The following is a 12,415-nucleotide window of genomic DNA, read 5'->3' on the forward strand; positions in this document are numbered from 1 at the left end:
AGAAAAAAAAGAAAGAAAGAATATGACCAGAGACCAGATGCTGCTGTTCAATCCATCGCCAGGCCAGGGAGGACAGCATGAAGTGCGCCTGTACTGAAGAGGGACACCAAGCCTCTCCCCCGGCCACCCCCACCCCCAGCTCCCCGTCCCCACCAGGGCCACCGGCATCCATCCCTTGGGCCCCGGAGAATTCGTGTGCTAAGTGAGAGGCTACCGCCACCCACCATCCTGGTCTCAGAAAGGAACAGGACGAGGACCAAGAGAGGCCTGGAGGGCAACACCCCCCCGAAACCGCCGCCCCCCGACAGACACACACACACACACACACACACACACACACACACACACACACGCACACCCTGTTCTGGCCTCTGGGCAGCTTGGGTGTCAGTCAGGCGCCAGGCCCAGCTCCCCACTCCTTGGCCTCACAATCCCGGCCTTTGTCCAGCCGGCCCAGGCCTGGCTGGCTCTGTACCGGCCCAAGGGCCTCTGGAAACCAGAGCAGCTGGAGCCCCACCAAGTATTTTTCCAGGCTGGGCCAGGGGCCCCCAAGAGACAGAGAAGGATGCAAAGGGGGCGGTGTTCATTCATCCGTTTGTTCATTCATTCCTTCCTTGGACAAATATTTATTAGGTGCCCACTTTGCGGCAGGCACTGTACTAGGTGCAGGGGATTCAGCGGTGGGCCCGACCCAGGCCCATACCCTCACCCATCTTATTTTCTAGATGCACATATACGCCAGCAAAACTCCTCTTTCCCAGTGTGGGGGCTGGGCTGGGAGAATGGGGCAGGAGAGGAGTGTGTGGGGGTGGGGGTGAGGTGGGGGATGGGAAAAGTGAGGGGGCTACTGACTAAGGCCTATCTACCCCAGGCCTCTGCACCTCCAAGAGGGCTGAGGTTGGAGGAGGGGTCACTCAGGGCTCCACCCACACGCTGCTGTTGGTCACTCGGGCCCCGAACCAGCCCTTCCAGTAGACGGAGTCCTGACCCCCATGTTCGAAGCGGACAAAGCGGACACCGGGCCCATAGTCGGTGAAGGTGTGAGAGATCTGGGGGGGTGGAGGTAGGAGGGTCCGGTTAGGGCCCTGACGCCTCCCCCAGCCACCCCACCCCAGCGCACTTTCCCAACCCCTGGCCCGCCCCCATTCTGGGTGTCTCAGCCAGGGTCCCTCACCCACACCTCTCCGCCAAGTCGGCCTTACCCTGGCCACGCGTGCCATGGGCGGGGTTTCCATGAGCCCCGCCCTTCGCTCCCAGGCCCCGCCCCGCCCCGCCCCCCGGAGCCTCCAGGCTCACCTGGATCCAGCCATCGTCGCTGTCTGGGGGCACCGCCACCTGCCCGCTGCTGAACTCGGCCAGCACGTCCTCGTGCTCCGACAGCAGCTTCACCGTGAGCTCGTACAGGCAGCCGGCGTCCCTGCGGCCCGAGTACCTGCCCCGAGGGACAGAGCGAGGGACAGAGCGAGGGCCGGGGGAACCCTGCTGAGCCGGTACTGCGGGGGCCGTGCCTGCTACCGAAGTTCTCATTTCCGCCCAACCCCGCCGCCCCGTACTACTAAGGTCCCCGTCTTACAGATAAGGAAGCTGAGGCCAGAGAGAGCGTGGACTCGCCCAAGGTCCAAACCCCAGGGACTACACCCCAGGTCGGCCAGACCCACCCCCGGGGGCTAAAGCCAGCCCACAGTGACAAGTTTTGTTTTTTTAATTGCCCACCTTTGAAAGTCAGGAGGAGAGGTGGGTTTCCACCTTCTCCCGAAAACCCCGTGGCCCATGTAGCCACAACCAGTAGAGTTGGGAGGCCCCGGCCCCTGGGGCAGGGCAGCGGCTCCAGGTTGCCCCCCTCCCCCCCACACACACACCCCTGCTCCCTCCCTCACCCCTCCCCCTTCCCCTCCCTACCGTCCCGGCCCCACCCCCAAGGCCGCTCACCAGTCCTTCACCACGATGGCCGGCTGAGCGGTGTCCAGCAGCTCCTCCCAGTAGCCCTCAGCCTGCAGGTCAACGACCTGCGCTTTGCGACACCACCTGGGGAACTGGAGTTAGGAGGGAGTGGAGACCCCTCCCCCCACCCCTCACCCCCGTGCCCTCCATCCCCCTTCTCCTTACTCAAAGGAGGAGGCGAAGTACTTCTTGACGCTCTCGTCGTGGATGAATTCCACCCCACAGTCTCCGGGCAGGTCCTCCACCCTCCAGCCGTCCCCTCCGTGCTCCACGTCGCACCAGCCCTCCAGGTCCTCTGTAAGAGCACGACAGCCCCACCCTGGTCACCCACTCCCTGCTGAGGGTGTGGCCGGGCTGGTTCCCGCGCCATCAGTTGCGGGGCAGGGGAACGTGGTCCTTTAACGGGGTGGGGGGGTGGGGGGAGGCAGGTGATGCGAGGGGTTGGACCGGGAGGAATTTCCTGTTCGTCCCCAGATTCTCTCTCCCTCCTGGGAGGGTCCTCCGCGGGGCCCGTGGAGTTCCTGTCCCTCCTAGCGCTTGTCTTAGGGTGTGTTGGTTTGTAAACACCTCCCTCAGATCGTGAGGGTGGAAGGACCTGGAAAAGGGACCCCCAGAGAGCAGGCGGCCCCAGGAGCCAATAATATGCACAGGATTCTTGTGGGGGCTGCCCCGCGGGGCGTCGTGCCGGGGCTTTATCCCATTTAGCCCTCCAAGCAGGCTGGCGTTGCTCCGGCCCCTTTTGCAGCAGGGCAAGCTGAGCTCCCCGGGGCCCCTCACCTGCCCCGCACGGGTTGCGCAGAAGGTTGCGCCGCCGCTTGCTCAGGAAGTAAAACTGTTGCCAGTGGTCGCGCTCGTCCTCGGCGCCGCCCTCGGGCACCAGCCCCTCCTGCTGACACTTGAGCAGCCAGAGGGGGGCGCCGTCCACCAGCTCCTTCCAGCGCAGGCACACCAGGCGGCAGGCCTGCACCAGCTCGGCGGCCGGCAGCTCGGCCAGCACGCGCAGCAGCAGCGGCTCGGGCAGCTCCTCCAGGTACGCCGCCGCCGCCTCCTCCTCCTCCTCCTCCTCCTCGGGCCGCTCCTCCCCGGCGCTGGCCTCCTCCGCGCCGGCTTCCTCCTGCTGCCCCTCCGGGCTCACCTCCTCCGGCTGGCCCAAGCTCTCTGCAGGCGGGGGAGGAGGGGGGGGCGGGGGCTGTGACTCTGCTCAGAAGATCCCCCTCCAAGCTTCAGAACCGCGACGTGTCGGGTATCTGCCCCTCACCCACCCTCGGACGATCCGAAACCGGGGCCCGAGGCTCTGTGGCCAGAGACCGGCGCCCAGGGGAGGAGACCCCAGGGGGCTAGGGCCGCAGACCAGCGCCCAGTCGGAAGAGTTTCCTGGCAGGGCCAGTAAACCCGAGCGGTTAACAGCAACTGATAATCTGATTGTAAGGGCACCCATCTAATTGCACAAACTTGACTTCATCCACTCCTTTATCCTTACAACCGCGCCATGAGATCCCTGCCTCCCCTCACCTCCTCTGGGGACGGCTCCCGGACTTCCCACCATGAAATCTTCTAGCCGTGGAGTTCCTGTCCCTCCTAGCGCTTGTCTTAGGGTGTGTTGGTTTGTAAACACCTCCCTCAGGACTAGAGTGAGTGCAAGAAGGCAGGAACTGGGTCTGGGACACTCACTGCTTCACCCCAGTGCCTGGCGTCTCGATCCCTCCCTGGCACACTGTCAGCAGCTAATGTTTACTGGGCATTTAGCAAGAGCGAGACATTGTCCTCAGCGTTTTTATTTATTCCAAATCCTTGCAGCATCTCTCTGAGGTTGCTCCTCCTGCTGTCGCTATGTCATTGATAAAGAAACTGAGGCAATAGTGAGGTGAAACCACTCAGGATCACACAGCAAATGAGTGGTTGAAGCCTGGGTTCAAATCCAGGCTCAAAAAAAAAAAAAAAAAAAAAGCCCTCAATAAAATAGTTTGTTGACTTTGGAGGCGCCGTACGACTTTGATTTTGACTCGCCAAAGGTTATGCTGCTGGTATTAGGACAGGGACATGGGGATCTGAGGCCTGAAGGGAAAGGAGAACAGGGATCGTAATCCCCTGCTGGCCACAGCAGTATGACGTGGGGGCTCATTAAAAGAGAGCAGGTAGGGGCACCTGGGTGGCCCAGTCGATCGAGTGCCCAACTCCTGGTTTCAGCTCAAGTCATGATCCTGGGGTCCTGGGATCGAGCCCCACCCCAGGCTCTGCACTCAGCATGGAGCCTGCTTGGGATATTCTCTGTCTCTCTCTCTCTCTCTCTCAAATAAAATAGACAGGGAGATGTGATAAGTGCTCAAGAAAGGAAGGTCTTTTCACTCCCTCGTCCTATCCCTGGGCCTCAGTTTCCTCATCTATAAAATGGGAATAATCATTGTGCCAGGCCATTCGAACAGTGCTGATGTTCCAATCCCCTGGGGAGGGGGCAAGAGCATTCTAAAGCGTAAGGAGGTGGACAGACGTCAGGAGCTTCAGGCTGGACTACCTCCTGGAACCCAGCCGGCCTCAGCTGGGCCATCAAAACCTTGAGTAAGCAGATACTGAGTGCACAGTATCTCTGGAGGAGGAAGACACGGTGGTGAGGGGCTGGGACCACTCTGGGTGATGGGGGCGGGGGGGGGGGAGACTAGTACTCTCAGATCTAGGATGGGGGGTTCCTAAGGGCTAGAGCCTGGAAAGCCCAGGCAGTGGTAGAAACAGGCTGAACAGGGGGAGGGGGGAGAACAGGCAGGGCCTAGACCCAAGTCTGGGTGTTGCCGGGACCCCAGCCTGCCAGGCAGGCTTTACCGCCCCTCCTCACACGTAGCATATTCTCCCCTGTCCCACAGTCAGGCCCTTGAGAGCTGAACCAGGGTTTACCTCTTCTTCAGAGCCCAGAGCACACAGTCAGTCCTCCGCAAATCTTATTTAGTGAATCTTACTGAGCACGCTTTCCTTCATTATTAGCTGCATTGGGGGGGGGGGCACATCTTTATGATGCGGGGGTTTACCCTTTCTTTTTTGCAGAGAGGAAACTGAGGCCCAGTTTCCTAGCTTCTCCCAAGTCACACGAAAGAACAATGGGCAGACAGAAAGGAAAATGCCAGGCCCTGCATCACCTGCCTGTTCTGCTGCCCACAGCTCTCTGGGGAGCCAGCCCCAGTGTCCTCACCTCTCCAGCCCTCCCCCTGCCCTGCCCTGGCCCTGGTGGACACCTGATGCTCCCCCGAAAGGTGCACCTTGCCCAGTCCCCTCTTCTGGCCCCAGGCCTGGCACTCCAGGCCCCAGATCTAATTACAGCCCCCCCAACCCCTTTCCAGTACACACAACTCTCCACATTGTTGCTGTCGGAAAGTTATCTGGCCCCTAGAAGCTGCCTCCCAGGCTGATTCACTCACCTGCACTGGGCCCTGGAGTCCAGGGAATAGCTGAGCCCTGGGAAAAAGCAGGAGCCCATTCTGGGGCCCTATAGAGGGCGTGGCAAGGGGGTCACAGATTGGGAGCAGGGGCTGAAGGAGCTGGGAGTTTCAGGGCTGGGGAGAGAGGGGCTTGGTTACCGGAGCGTGCATCAGTGTTTCCTGTTGACTCCTCCAGGAAGGCCCACTCTCAGATGGGCCTGCTGGGACCGGGGTGGGGAAATCTGCAGGCAGGTTTTGTTCCCACCCTGACTCAGCAGGCAACCCCTACAGGCCCAGCAGGGAATTCGAGGGATGGGGAGAGGGGGGTCTTTGGTGCCAGGCAAGATGACTGGGCAGTCTCAGAGGGCTCTGAGCTGTGCCCCAACTCTCCCTCACCGCTGGCCTGATCCCCACTGGGCAACCAGCCACCCGGTTGAAGAGCAGCCCCTCCAGACAAGGGAGCCAAGGAGGAAGGCAGGGATGGGGTGAGGAGAAGCCTGTAACCCCAAGAAAGCCGTAGGGATACACGCAGTTCAAGGGCCAGAGCTGGCAAATGAAAGAAGTTGATGGGGGGGAAAAAAAAGCTTGCAGCCTCCGGCGTCCCAGATGTGTCCCAGACCCGGACCCAACAGACCCTCAGGAAGCTGAGAGGCGAGAATGTGGGATTACCCCTACACTATTCCCCCCGGTAAATAGGACCCAGGAGTCCTCCCTCCCTGCCTGTCACCTCTGGAGGCCTCCAGCCACAGGGCTGTGCTCTTTTAAAACTGTTTCAAGGGCTTTGCGTGGGTGAAAGTTTGCCGTGCTCGGTCTGCGGGACCCCCTCGCTTTCTGATGCCCCCTCTCCGTAGCATTCGCTCGCCCGCCTGCCTCGGTCTCCCCTCCCGGGCCGAGCGAGTGGATCCGGGTGGCAGCGGCTACCTGGTTCACCGTCTCCGTCCATCGCTGCGGAGGGCGGTCTGGAGAGGAGGAGGAGCCGGAGCGCTGCGGGGCTGCGGGGCTGCCCGAGTCCCGCGGCGGCGGCGGCGAGTCCAGGCGCTGCCCGCGTCTAGGTCGGGTCCCGGCTGGCCGCGCCTCTTAAAGGCCCCCGCCTCCGCCCCGCCCCGCCTTTGGCCGGGAGCCGGGACGCCCCGCAGTCTGGAGCGGTCGGCCCCAGGCCTGAGGCTACCGGTTCCAGGCGGACCCAGGAGGCAGGGAAAGGTCGGGAGTCGGGTTTTTTCATGGGAATGGGGATCCGATTTGGGGTGTCTCCCTCCAGGGGTGGCTTCTGGGAGGAGGAGGCGAGGGGGCACCGCGAGTCTGGGTCATGCGGAGGGTGCGGGGCGCGCAGCCCTGGAGGAGGGAGGAGGGCGGAGGCCCCTCCCGGCGCCCCGCTCCAGGTAATTTTCCTACGTAGCGGTGGGGGGCGCGGCGCGGGGCGGGGCAAGGGGCGGGGCAGGGGCGGGGCCTGGCGGGCCGGGGCGGGGCCGTACGCGCTCGCTACAGCCGGCGGAGGTCCGCTCAGCCCCGCGGCCCAGCGGGATCCGGCAGCGGCGGCTAAGCGAAGGTGACCCGGCGGGAGTGGGCGCGGGGAGCGCCGCGGCGGGGGCGCGGGCCGTCCGGGGCTGGGGGCCGGAGGGCGGGCGGGCAAGCAGGGCGATTTCCGGCCTCGCGGCAGTGCGCAGAGGGCGGCCCGGCGCGGACAAGGCCCAGGCCTCGGGGGCTGCGCGGCGCGGGCTCGAGCGGCGGCGCAAGAGGGAACCCGGGCCGGGGTCGCTTATCGATGCTCAAGGGTCCAAGCCCCAGCTTTGGATTGGGGCACTTTAAAGCCACAACGCAGGGTGGGAAGCGCGCGCGCCGGGGGTCGTGGGGCTGAAAGCCCAGCCGCGAGGATGGAGATGGGAGTGTTGGAAAGGCCTTTCTTTCCCCATCGCCCACCCCCTCTCCAGTCCCAGCTAGGGGGATCATTTACTCTGCGGCCTTGAGAAAGTCGCTTGAGCTCTTTAGACCTCCGTCAGACACCAGGATAATTATTCCCCCTGCCCCCAATCTCTCTCCCTCCTCCGTTGGAGGACTTGCTGGAGTGCTCTGCGGGGCTGCGCATTGTTATTTACACTGTAAAGACTTGCTTATTGGAAAAGGCCGGCTCTAGAATCAGAAGACAGAAGACTCTTTCCCTCCTCTGTCTATACGACCTTGGGCAGGTACTGGCACCCCTCTGGGCCTCCTTAGCGTCTTTTAGAGGCTGTCGTGTGGTGGCAGTAAAATCAGTTACCATTTATTGAGCATCTGTTGTGTCACGGCATTTGAACCCATTTTAGTACAGTTCCTGGTCCCATTTTTCAGAGGAGGAAACTGAGGCTCGGAGACGCTCGGTGAATTTCCCGAGACAGCAAATGGCAGAGCTGGGATGGGAACCTCCACCACCATGGGGTGTTGCAAATATTCTGTTCTGGGGGAAAGGGCCGGCTTTGAAGGGTAGCTTCTCAATAACCACAGGCGGTTGTCCAGAAGCCACAAGCCATGGCCGTGGGGAACATCAACGAGCTCCCTGAGAACATCCTGCTGGAGCTGTTCACGCACGTGCCCGCCCGCCAGCTGCTCCTGCGCTGTCGCCTGGTCTGCAGCCTCTGGCGAGACCTCATCGACCTGGTGACCCTCTGGAAGCGTAAGTGCCTGCGTGAGGGCTTCATCACCGAGGACTGGGACCAGCCTGTGGCCGACTGGAAGATCTTCTACTTCCTACGCAGCCTCCACAGGAATCTCCTACACAATCCATGTGCTGAAGGTGGGATGTAGGGTGGGTCTGACCTGCCCCCAACACACACACGGCTGTGACAGCAGCTGACTTTCATTACGCATTTACTATGAACCAGGCACTTGGGATGGCTTAACTCCTTAATCCTCCCACAATAACCCCAAGAGGTAGGTGCTGTTAATGCTCCCATTTTTCAGATGGGCAAACTGAGGCCAAGAGTGGCATTTTGCATTCCACTCTTAAGATTCTTTCCCCAGTGAGGGACTGGTGACCAGTCAGGACTACTTGTGCCCAAGACACAAGACCAGGAAATCAGAGCCATAATTTGTTGGCCTGGATCCCAGACTCCAGGGCTAGGCGTACTAGGACTGTCCCAGAGTGCAAAGGGGACTTTACTCATGGGAGGATGAGACATCCACTCTTCTTTCCAGCATATTACAACAGGTAAAACAAAATTTCTACATCACCTAGAGCTCTCTTTTTCTCTTACTGCATTGTAACTCATTGGCCAGGCACTGGGATGGGATGGGATGGGAACCTCATTTTCTATTATATGACCAAATTCTGGAGCAAAATGACAACGAAATAACTCCAAGCTGTCCAGAGCTTTCGGATGCCTGCCTCATTTGACTCCCCAATGGCCATGACCATGGACCTTGGCACTCTATGGTCCATTAGCCACACCTGGCCCAGGGGCTGAAACTAGCTTTTGTGATTTTAAATGGTTATATATCGGGGCGCCTGGGTGGCACAGTCGGTTAAGCGTCCGACTTCAGCCAGGTCACGATCTCACGGTCCGTGAGTTCGAGCCCCGCGTCGGGCTCTGGGCTCAGGGCTCAGAGCCTGGAGCCTGTTTCCGATTCTGTGTCTCCCTCTCTCTCTGCCCCTCCCCTGTTCATGCTCTGTCTCTCTCTGTCCCAAAAATAAATAAACGTTGAAAAAAAAAATTTTTTTTAAATAAAATAAAATAAATGGTTATATATCAAAAAAATAAAAATAAAGACTAATAGAGATAGTATGTAGCCCACAAAACCTAAACTCTTTTGGCCCTTGGCAGAAAAAGTTTGCCAACTCTTGTTCTTAACTCCAGTTTACAGAGGACAAAACCAAGCCTCAGAAAGGGAAAGCAACGTATCTAGGGTCACACAGCCTCATACTGGTAGAGCTGGGACTAGCTCCAGATCTGGCTGGCTCTGGCATCAGAGCGTTCTCCATCACAGAAGGGATCTGGTCACTCCCATGGTCGCATGTCTTGGGATTCCCAGTGGCAATCACTTGCCATGGTGCCTGGCACACAGGAAGCACCTAATACAAGACAGCTACTATTGGGGCGCCTGGGTGGCTCAGTCGGTTAAGCGTCCAACTTCGGCTCAGGTCATGATCTCACAGTTGGTAGGTTCGAGCCCCACGTCGGGCTCTGTGCTGACAGCTCGGAGCATGGAGCCTGCTTCAGATTCTGTGTCTCCCCCTCTCTCTTCCCCTTCCCCACTCCTGCTCTATTTCTGTCTCAAAAATAAATAAACATTAAAAAGAAATTTTTTAAGTAAAAAAAAAAAAAAAAAAAAAAAAGACAGCTACTATTGATCAACAGCATCCCACAGCGTGAGGCTTGAGGGTAGCTGCGGAGATCCAGGGAGCAGATCCAGGAGGAAGGGGCACTTGTGAGAAAGGGACCACTGAGGGGCTTCCCTATGACATGAGTTCTGCTTTCTGGCCAGAGGGCTTTGAATTCTGGAGCCTGGATGTGAATGGAGGCGATGAGTGGAAGGTGGAGAACCTCTCTGGAGACCAGAGGAAGGAATTCCCCAATGACCAGGTCAAGAAATACTTCGTGACTTCTTATTAGTAAGATCTGAGGCTGGGGAAATCTTGGGGTGGGGGGAAGCCCAAGCCACTTCCCCCAGGGATCTCCTGCCCCTGAGAGGGGCAGCCCTAACCCCCCAGTGCCCTAGTGCTGAGCCCCAGCCCCTCCCACCCCTCCGCCCGCCCTCCCCAGCACCTGCCTCAAGTCCCAGGTGGTGGACCTCAAGGCCGAAGGGTATTGGGAGGAGCTGATGGACACCACACGGCCGGACATCGAGGTCAAGGACTGGTGAGTGCCTGGGGCGAGGGCCTGGGGGAGGGGGGCCTGCCACTCAGGCGCCCCGCCCCCACCCTGCCCCCCCATCTCCGAGGCCCTGATGGGCCCTCCCTCTGCATGCAGGTTCGCAGCCAGGCCAGACTGCGGGTCCAAGTACCAGCTGTGTGTTCAGCTCCTGTCGTCAGCACATGCGCCACTGGGGACCTTCCAGCCAGACCCGGCAACAATCCAGCAGAAGAGCGATGCCAAGTGGAGGGAGGTATGAGAACTGGGAAGAGGGCAGGTGGCATATTGCCCAAGGCTGAGACTGCAGTCAAACGGGCCTGGGTTCAGATCCCAGCTCTGCTGCTTCTCACCTGGGCACCAGCTGCTCGAGCTCGAAAAGACATCAGCGAAATGAGGCTGGTAAAGCCATGTTCGAAAAGGTTGGCGGGTTCTAGTTACTAATATCGGTTATTCCTACCATTTAGACCAGGGGGCAGCAGACACAAATATTTTAGGCTTCGCAGGCGCTGCTGTCTCCATCACCTCTACTCAACCCTTCAGCTGGGCCATTGCGTTGTGAAAGCAGCTATATAGACATGGCTGTGTGCCAGTAAAACTTCATTTACAAAAACAGGCAGTGGGCCCCTAGGCCATAGTTTGCCAATTGAGACCAGTGCTGTCCAGGAGAAATGGTCTCTGTAACCAACAGCCACATGTGACTATCGAACACTTAATAAGAGCTAGTCCCTAGTGTGACTGAGGAATTACATTTTTAATCTTCTCTAGTTTTGATTAATTTTAACTGAAATAGCCACGCGTGCGCAGCAATGACCGTATTGGACCTCTTTCACTTTCCTTCAGTTCCTTTGAGCTGCGCTTAGGCAATCCTATGGAGTGGACGGACCCAGGAGGACTCTGCTCCATTTTACAGATGAGGAAACTGAGGCAGAGAGGGGAAGGGGTCTGCCCAAAATCACAGAGTAGGACTAGAACTCAGTTCTGCTGACTGCTGGGCCAGCATGAAGACCTTGGCCCCTGACCTCTCTCCCTCCACCTGCCGCCAGGTCTCTCACACGTTCTCCAACTACCCACCCGGCGTCCGCTACATCTGGTTTCAGCACGGCGGCGTGGACACTCACTACTGGGCCGGCTGGTACGGCCCGAGGGTCACCAACAGCAGCATCACCATCGGGCCCCCGCTGCCTTGACGCCCCCCAAGCCCTGATCCGCCAAACCCCGACTGGTAAACTGCTCTCAGAGAAGGGCTGGGTTAGGGAAGGGGAGGGGGGCCGGGCTCCCCCAGACCTCCTGGTTCATCCTTGCCCCTCAGTTGCCTATTTTGTGGAGCCTCACACGCCATGGGGGCCAGCGCTCTGCCCCAGGTCTCAGCCTGAGTGATGGCAGGGGGGGCCTGCGTGGGCTCCTTTAAGAGATGGGGCCCCTGAGGTTGGGGAGGTACAGGATGTTCTCCCAGTTTCCTCCGAGAGTGGTCTCCAAGCTCAGATGCCAAATCTAGATGCGTGTCTCCTACCTTCCCCTCCTGGGCCCTTTCTCCCTGTCTACACTGGGGGCCCTCAGAGAAAGGACAGTCAAGACCTCTGGCAAGCCTGTGCCTGGCCTAGATCGTGCAGATGCTGGGAGGTGACCACATAGCTCAGGCGGATCTGGGAGCAGAAGAGGAGCTGTGCTGGCCTGTCTTCTGCCCCTCCCAAGCTCTTTGCTCTGCCCGCCAAGCTCAGGCCTGGCCTGAGATGGGCAGGCCCAAGATGGGTTGGGGTCCAGGCCAGGTCTGGACTGACCTCATTATCGATGAAGCCCGAGAAGTCAGAAGTCAGATGGGTATCAGGTGGAGGCAGGATCTCCAGAAGACCCCTGGAGTCCTGTGCATGGTAACCCAGGGCAGGTGGGGAGCAGGATTAGACCCTGATTCTAAGAGCCAGGACGTGTAAGCCCTGGATGAGATGAGTGGGAGGTTTTCAAGGACCACCCATCCACCTCCATGCCCAGATCACCTTCCCTGTGGCTTGGAAAACATCCCAGGCCCCTATCCCACCCCTGGAACTGCCGTTCCCAGAACACCCCCCCACCCCGCCTGCCCAACCTCACTCCTGCCTCTCCCTCCTGCTGGAAGGACAGCTGTGCTGTGATTCTTCTCCTGCTGCATGCAGCTAAATAAAAGGTGTTCCCAGCCCAACGTGTGCCCTGTGGTTTCTGAGGGGGAAAGGCAAGTTTCGTGGGAAGCCCTGCCCTGGGGGGTGGGGGGGGGGG

The 12,415-nt window shown here is 59.5% G+C and overlaps 2 protein-coding genes across 7 annotated transcripts; one reads left to right on the plus strand and one right to left on the minus strand.

The window, feature by feature from the left end:
• Nucleotides 1-582: 582 nt before the first annotated feature.
• Nucleotides 583-6,734, minus strand: FBXO2 (F-box protein 2). Of its 2 annotated transcripts, none has more exons than XM_045475620.1 (6): nt 6,267-6,734; nt 2,719-3,099; nt 2,107-2,236; nt 1,930-2,025; nt 1,297-1,432; nt 583-1,049 (listed from the first exon to the last, which is right to left on the minus strand). In XM_045475620.1, the coding sequence occupies exons 1-6, from the start codon at nt 6,286-6,288 to the stop codon at nt 915-917; spliced, it is 900 nt and encodes a 299-aa protein (XP_045331576.1). In that variant the 5' UTR covers nt 6,289-6,734; the 3' UTR covers nt 583-914. The 2 variants fall into 2 exon arrangements, with proteins under 2 accessions (XP_045331576.1, XP_045331575.1); XM_045475619.1 differs by lacking the exon at nt 6,267-6,734 and adding an exon at nt 3,454-3,502.
• FBXO44 (F-box protein 44) lies at nt 2,953-12,341 on the plus strand. 5 transcript variants are annotated; one of them, XM_045475625.1, is made up of 6 exons: nt 2,953-2,971; nt 7,824-8,112; nt 9,801-9,927; nt 10,079-10,174; nt 10,286-10,421; nt 11,212-12,341. In XM_045475625.1, exons 2-6 carry the CDS (start codon nt 7,848-7,850, stop codon nt 11,353-11,355), a joined length of 768 nt encoding a protein of 255 aa, XP_045331581.1. In that variant the 5' UTR covers nt 2,953-2,971; nt 7,824-7,847; the 3' UTR covers nt 11,356-12,341. The 5 variants fall into 5 exon arrangements, with proteins under 5 accessions (XP_045331581.1, XP_045331580.1, XP_045331579.1 ...); XM_045475624.1 differs by lacking the exon at nt 2,953-2,971 and adding an exon at nt 6,705-6,724; XM_045475623.1 differs by lacking the exon at nt 2,953-2,971 and adding an exon at nt 6,777-6,891.
• The last annotated feature ends 74 nt before the right edge of the window (nt 12,342-12,415 follow it).

Source organism: Leopardus geoffroyi, chromosome C1 (assembly GCF_018350155.1).
Source record: "Leopardus geoffroyi isolate Oge1 chromosome C1, O.geoffroyi_Oge1_pat1.0, whole genome shotgun sequence".
NCBI classification, from domain to species: domain Eukaryota; kingdom Metazoa; phylum Chordata; class Mammalia; order Carnivora; family Felidae; genus Leopardus; species Leopardus geoffroyi.

Bases quoted from the DNA above. Each gene is read 5' to 3' on its own strand.
- FBXO2 (XM_045475619.1), bottom strand. From the start codon at position 3,487: ATGGTGGGAAGTCCGGGAGCCGTCCCCAGAGGAG. The intron at 2,026-2,106 runs GTAAGGAGAAGG...CCAGTTCCCCAG, and splicing joins TACTTCGCCTCCTCCTTTGA to GTGGTGTCGCAAAGCGCAGG. The intron at 1,433-1,929 runs GTGAGCGGCCTT...CCCTCGGGGCAG, and splicing joins GCCATCGTGGTGAAGGACTG to GTACTCGGGCCGCAGGGACG.
- FBXO44 (XM_045475625.1), top strand. From the start codon at position 7,848: ATGGCCGTGGGGAACATCAACGAGCTCCCTGAGAACATCCTGCTGGAG. The intron at 9,928-10,078 runs GTAAGATCTGAG...CGCCCTCCCCAG, and splicing joins TACTTCGTGACTTCTTATTA to CACCTGCCTCAAGTCCCAGG. The intron at 10,175-10,285 runs GTGAGTGCCTGG...CTCTGCATGCAG, and splicing joins GACATCGAGGTCAAGGACTG to GTTCGCAGCCAGGCCAGACT.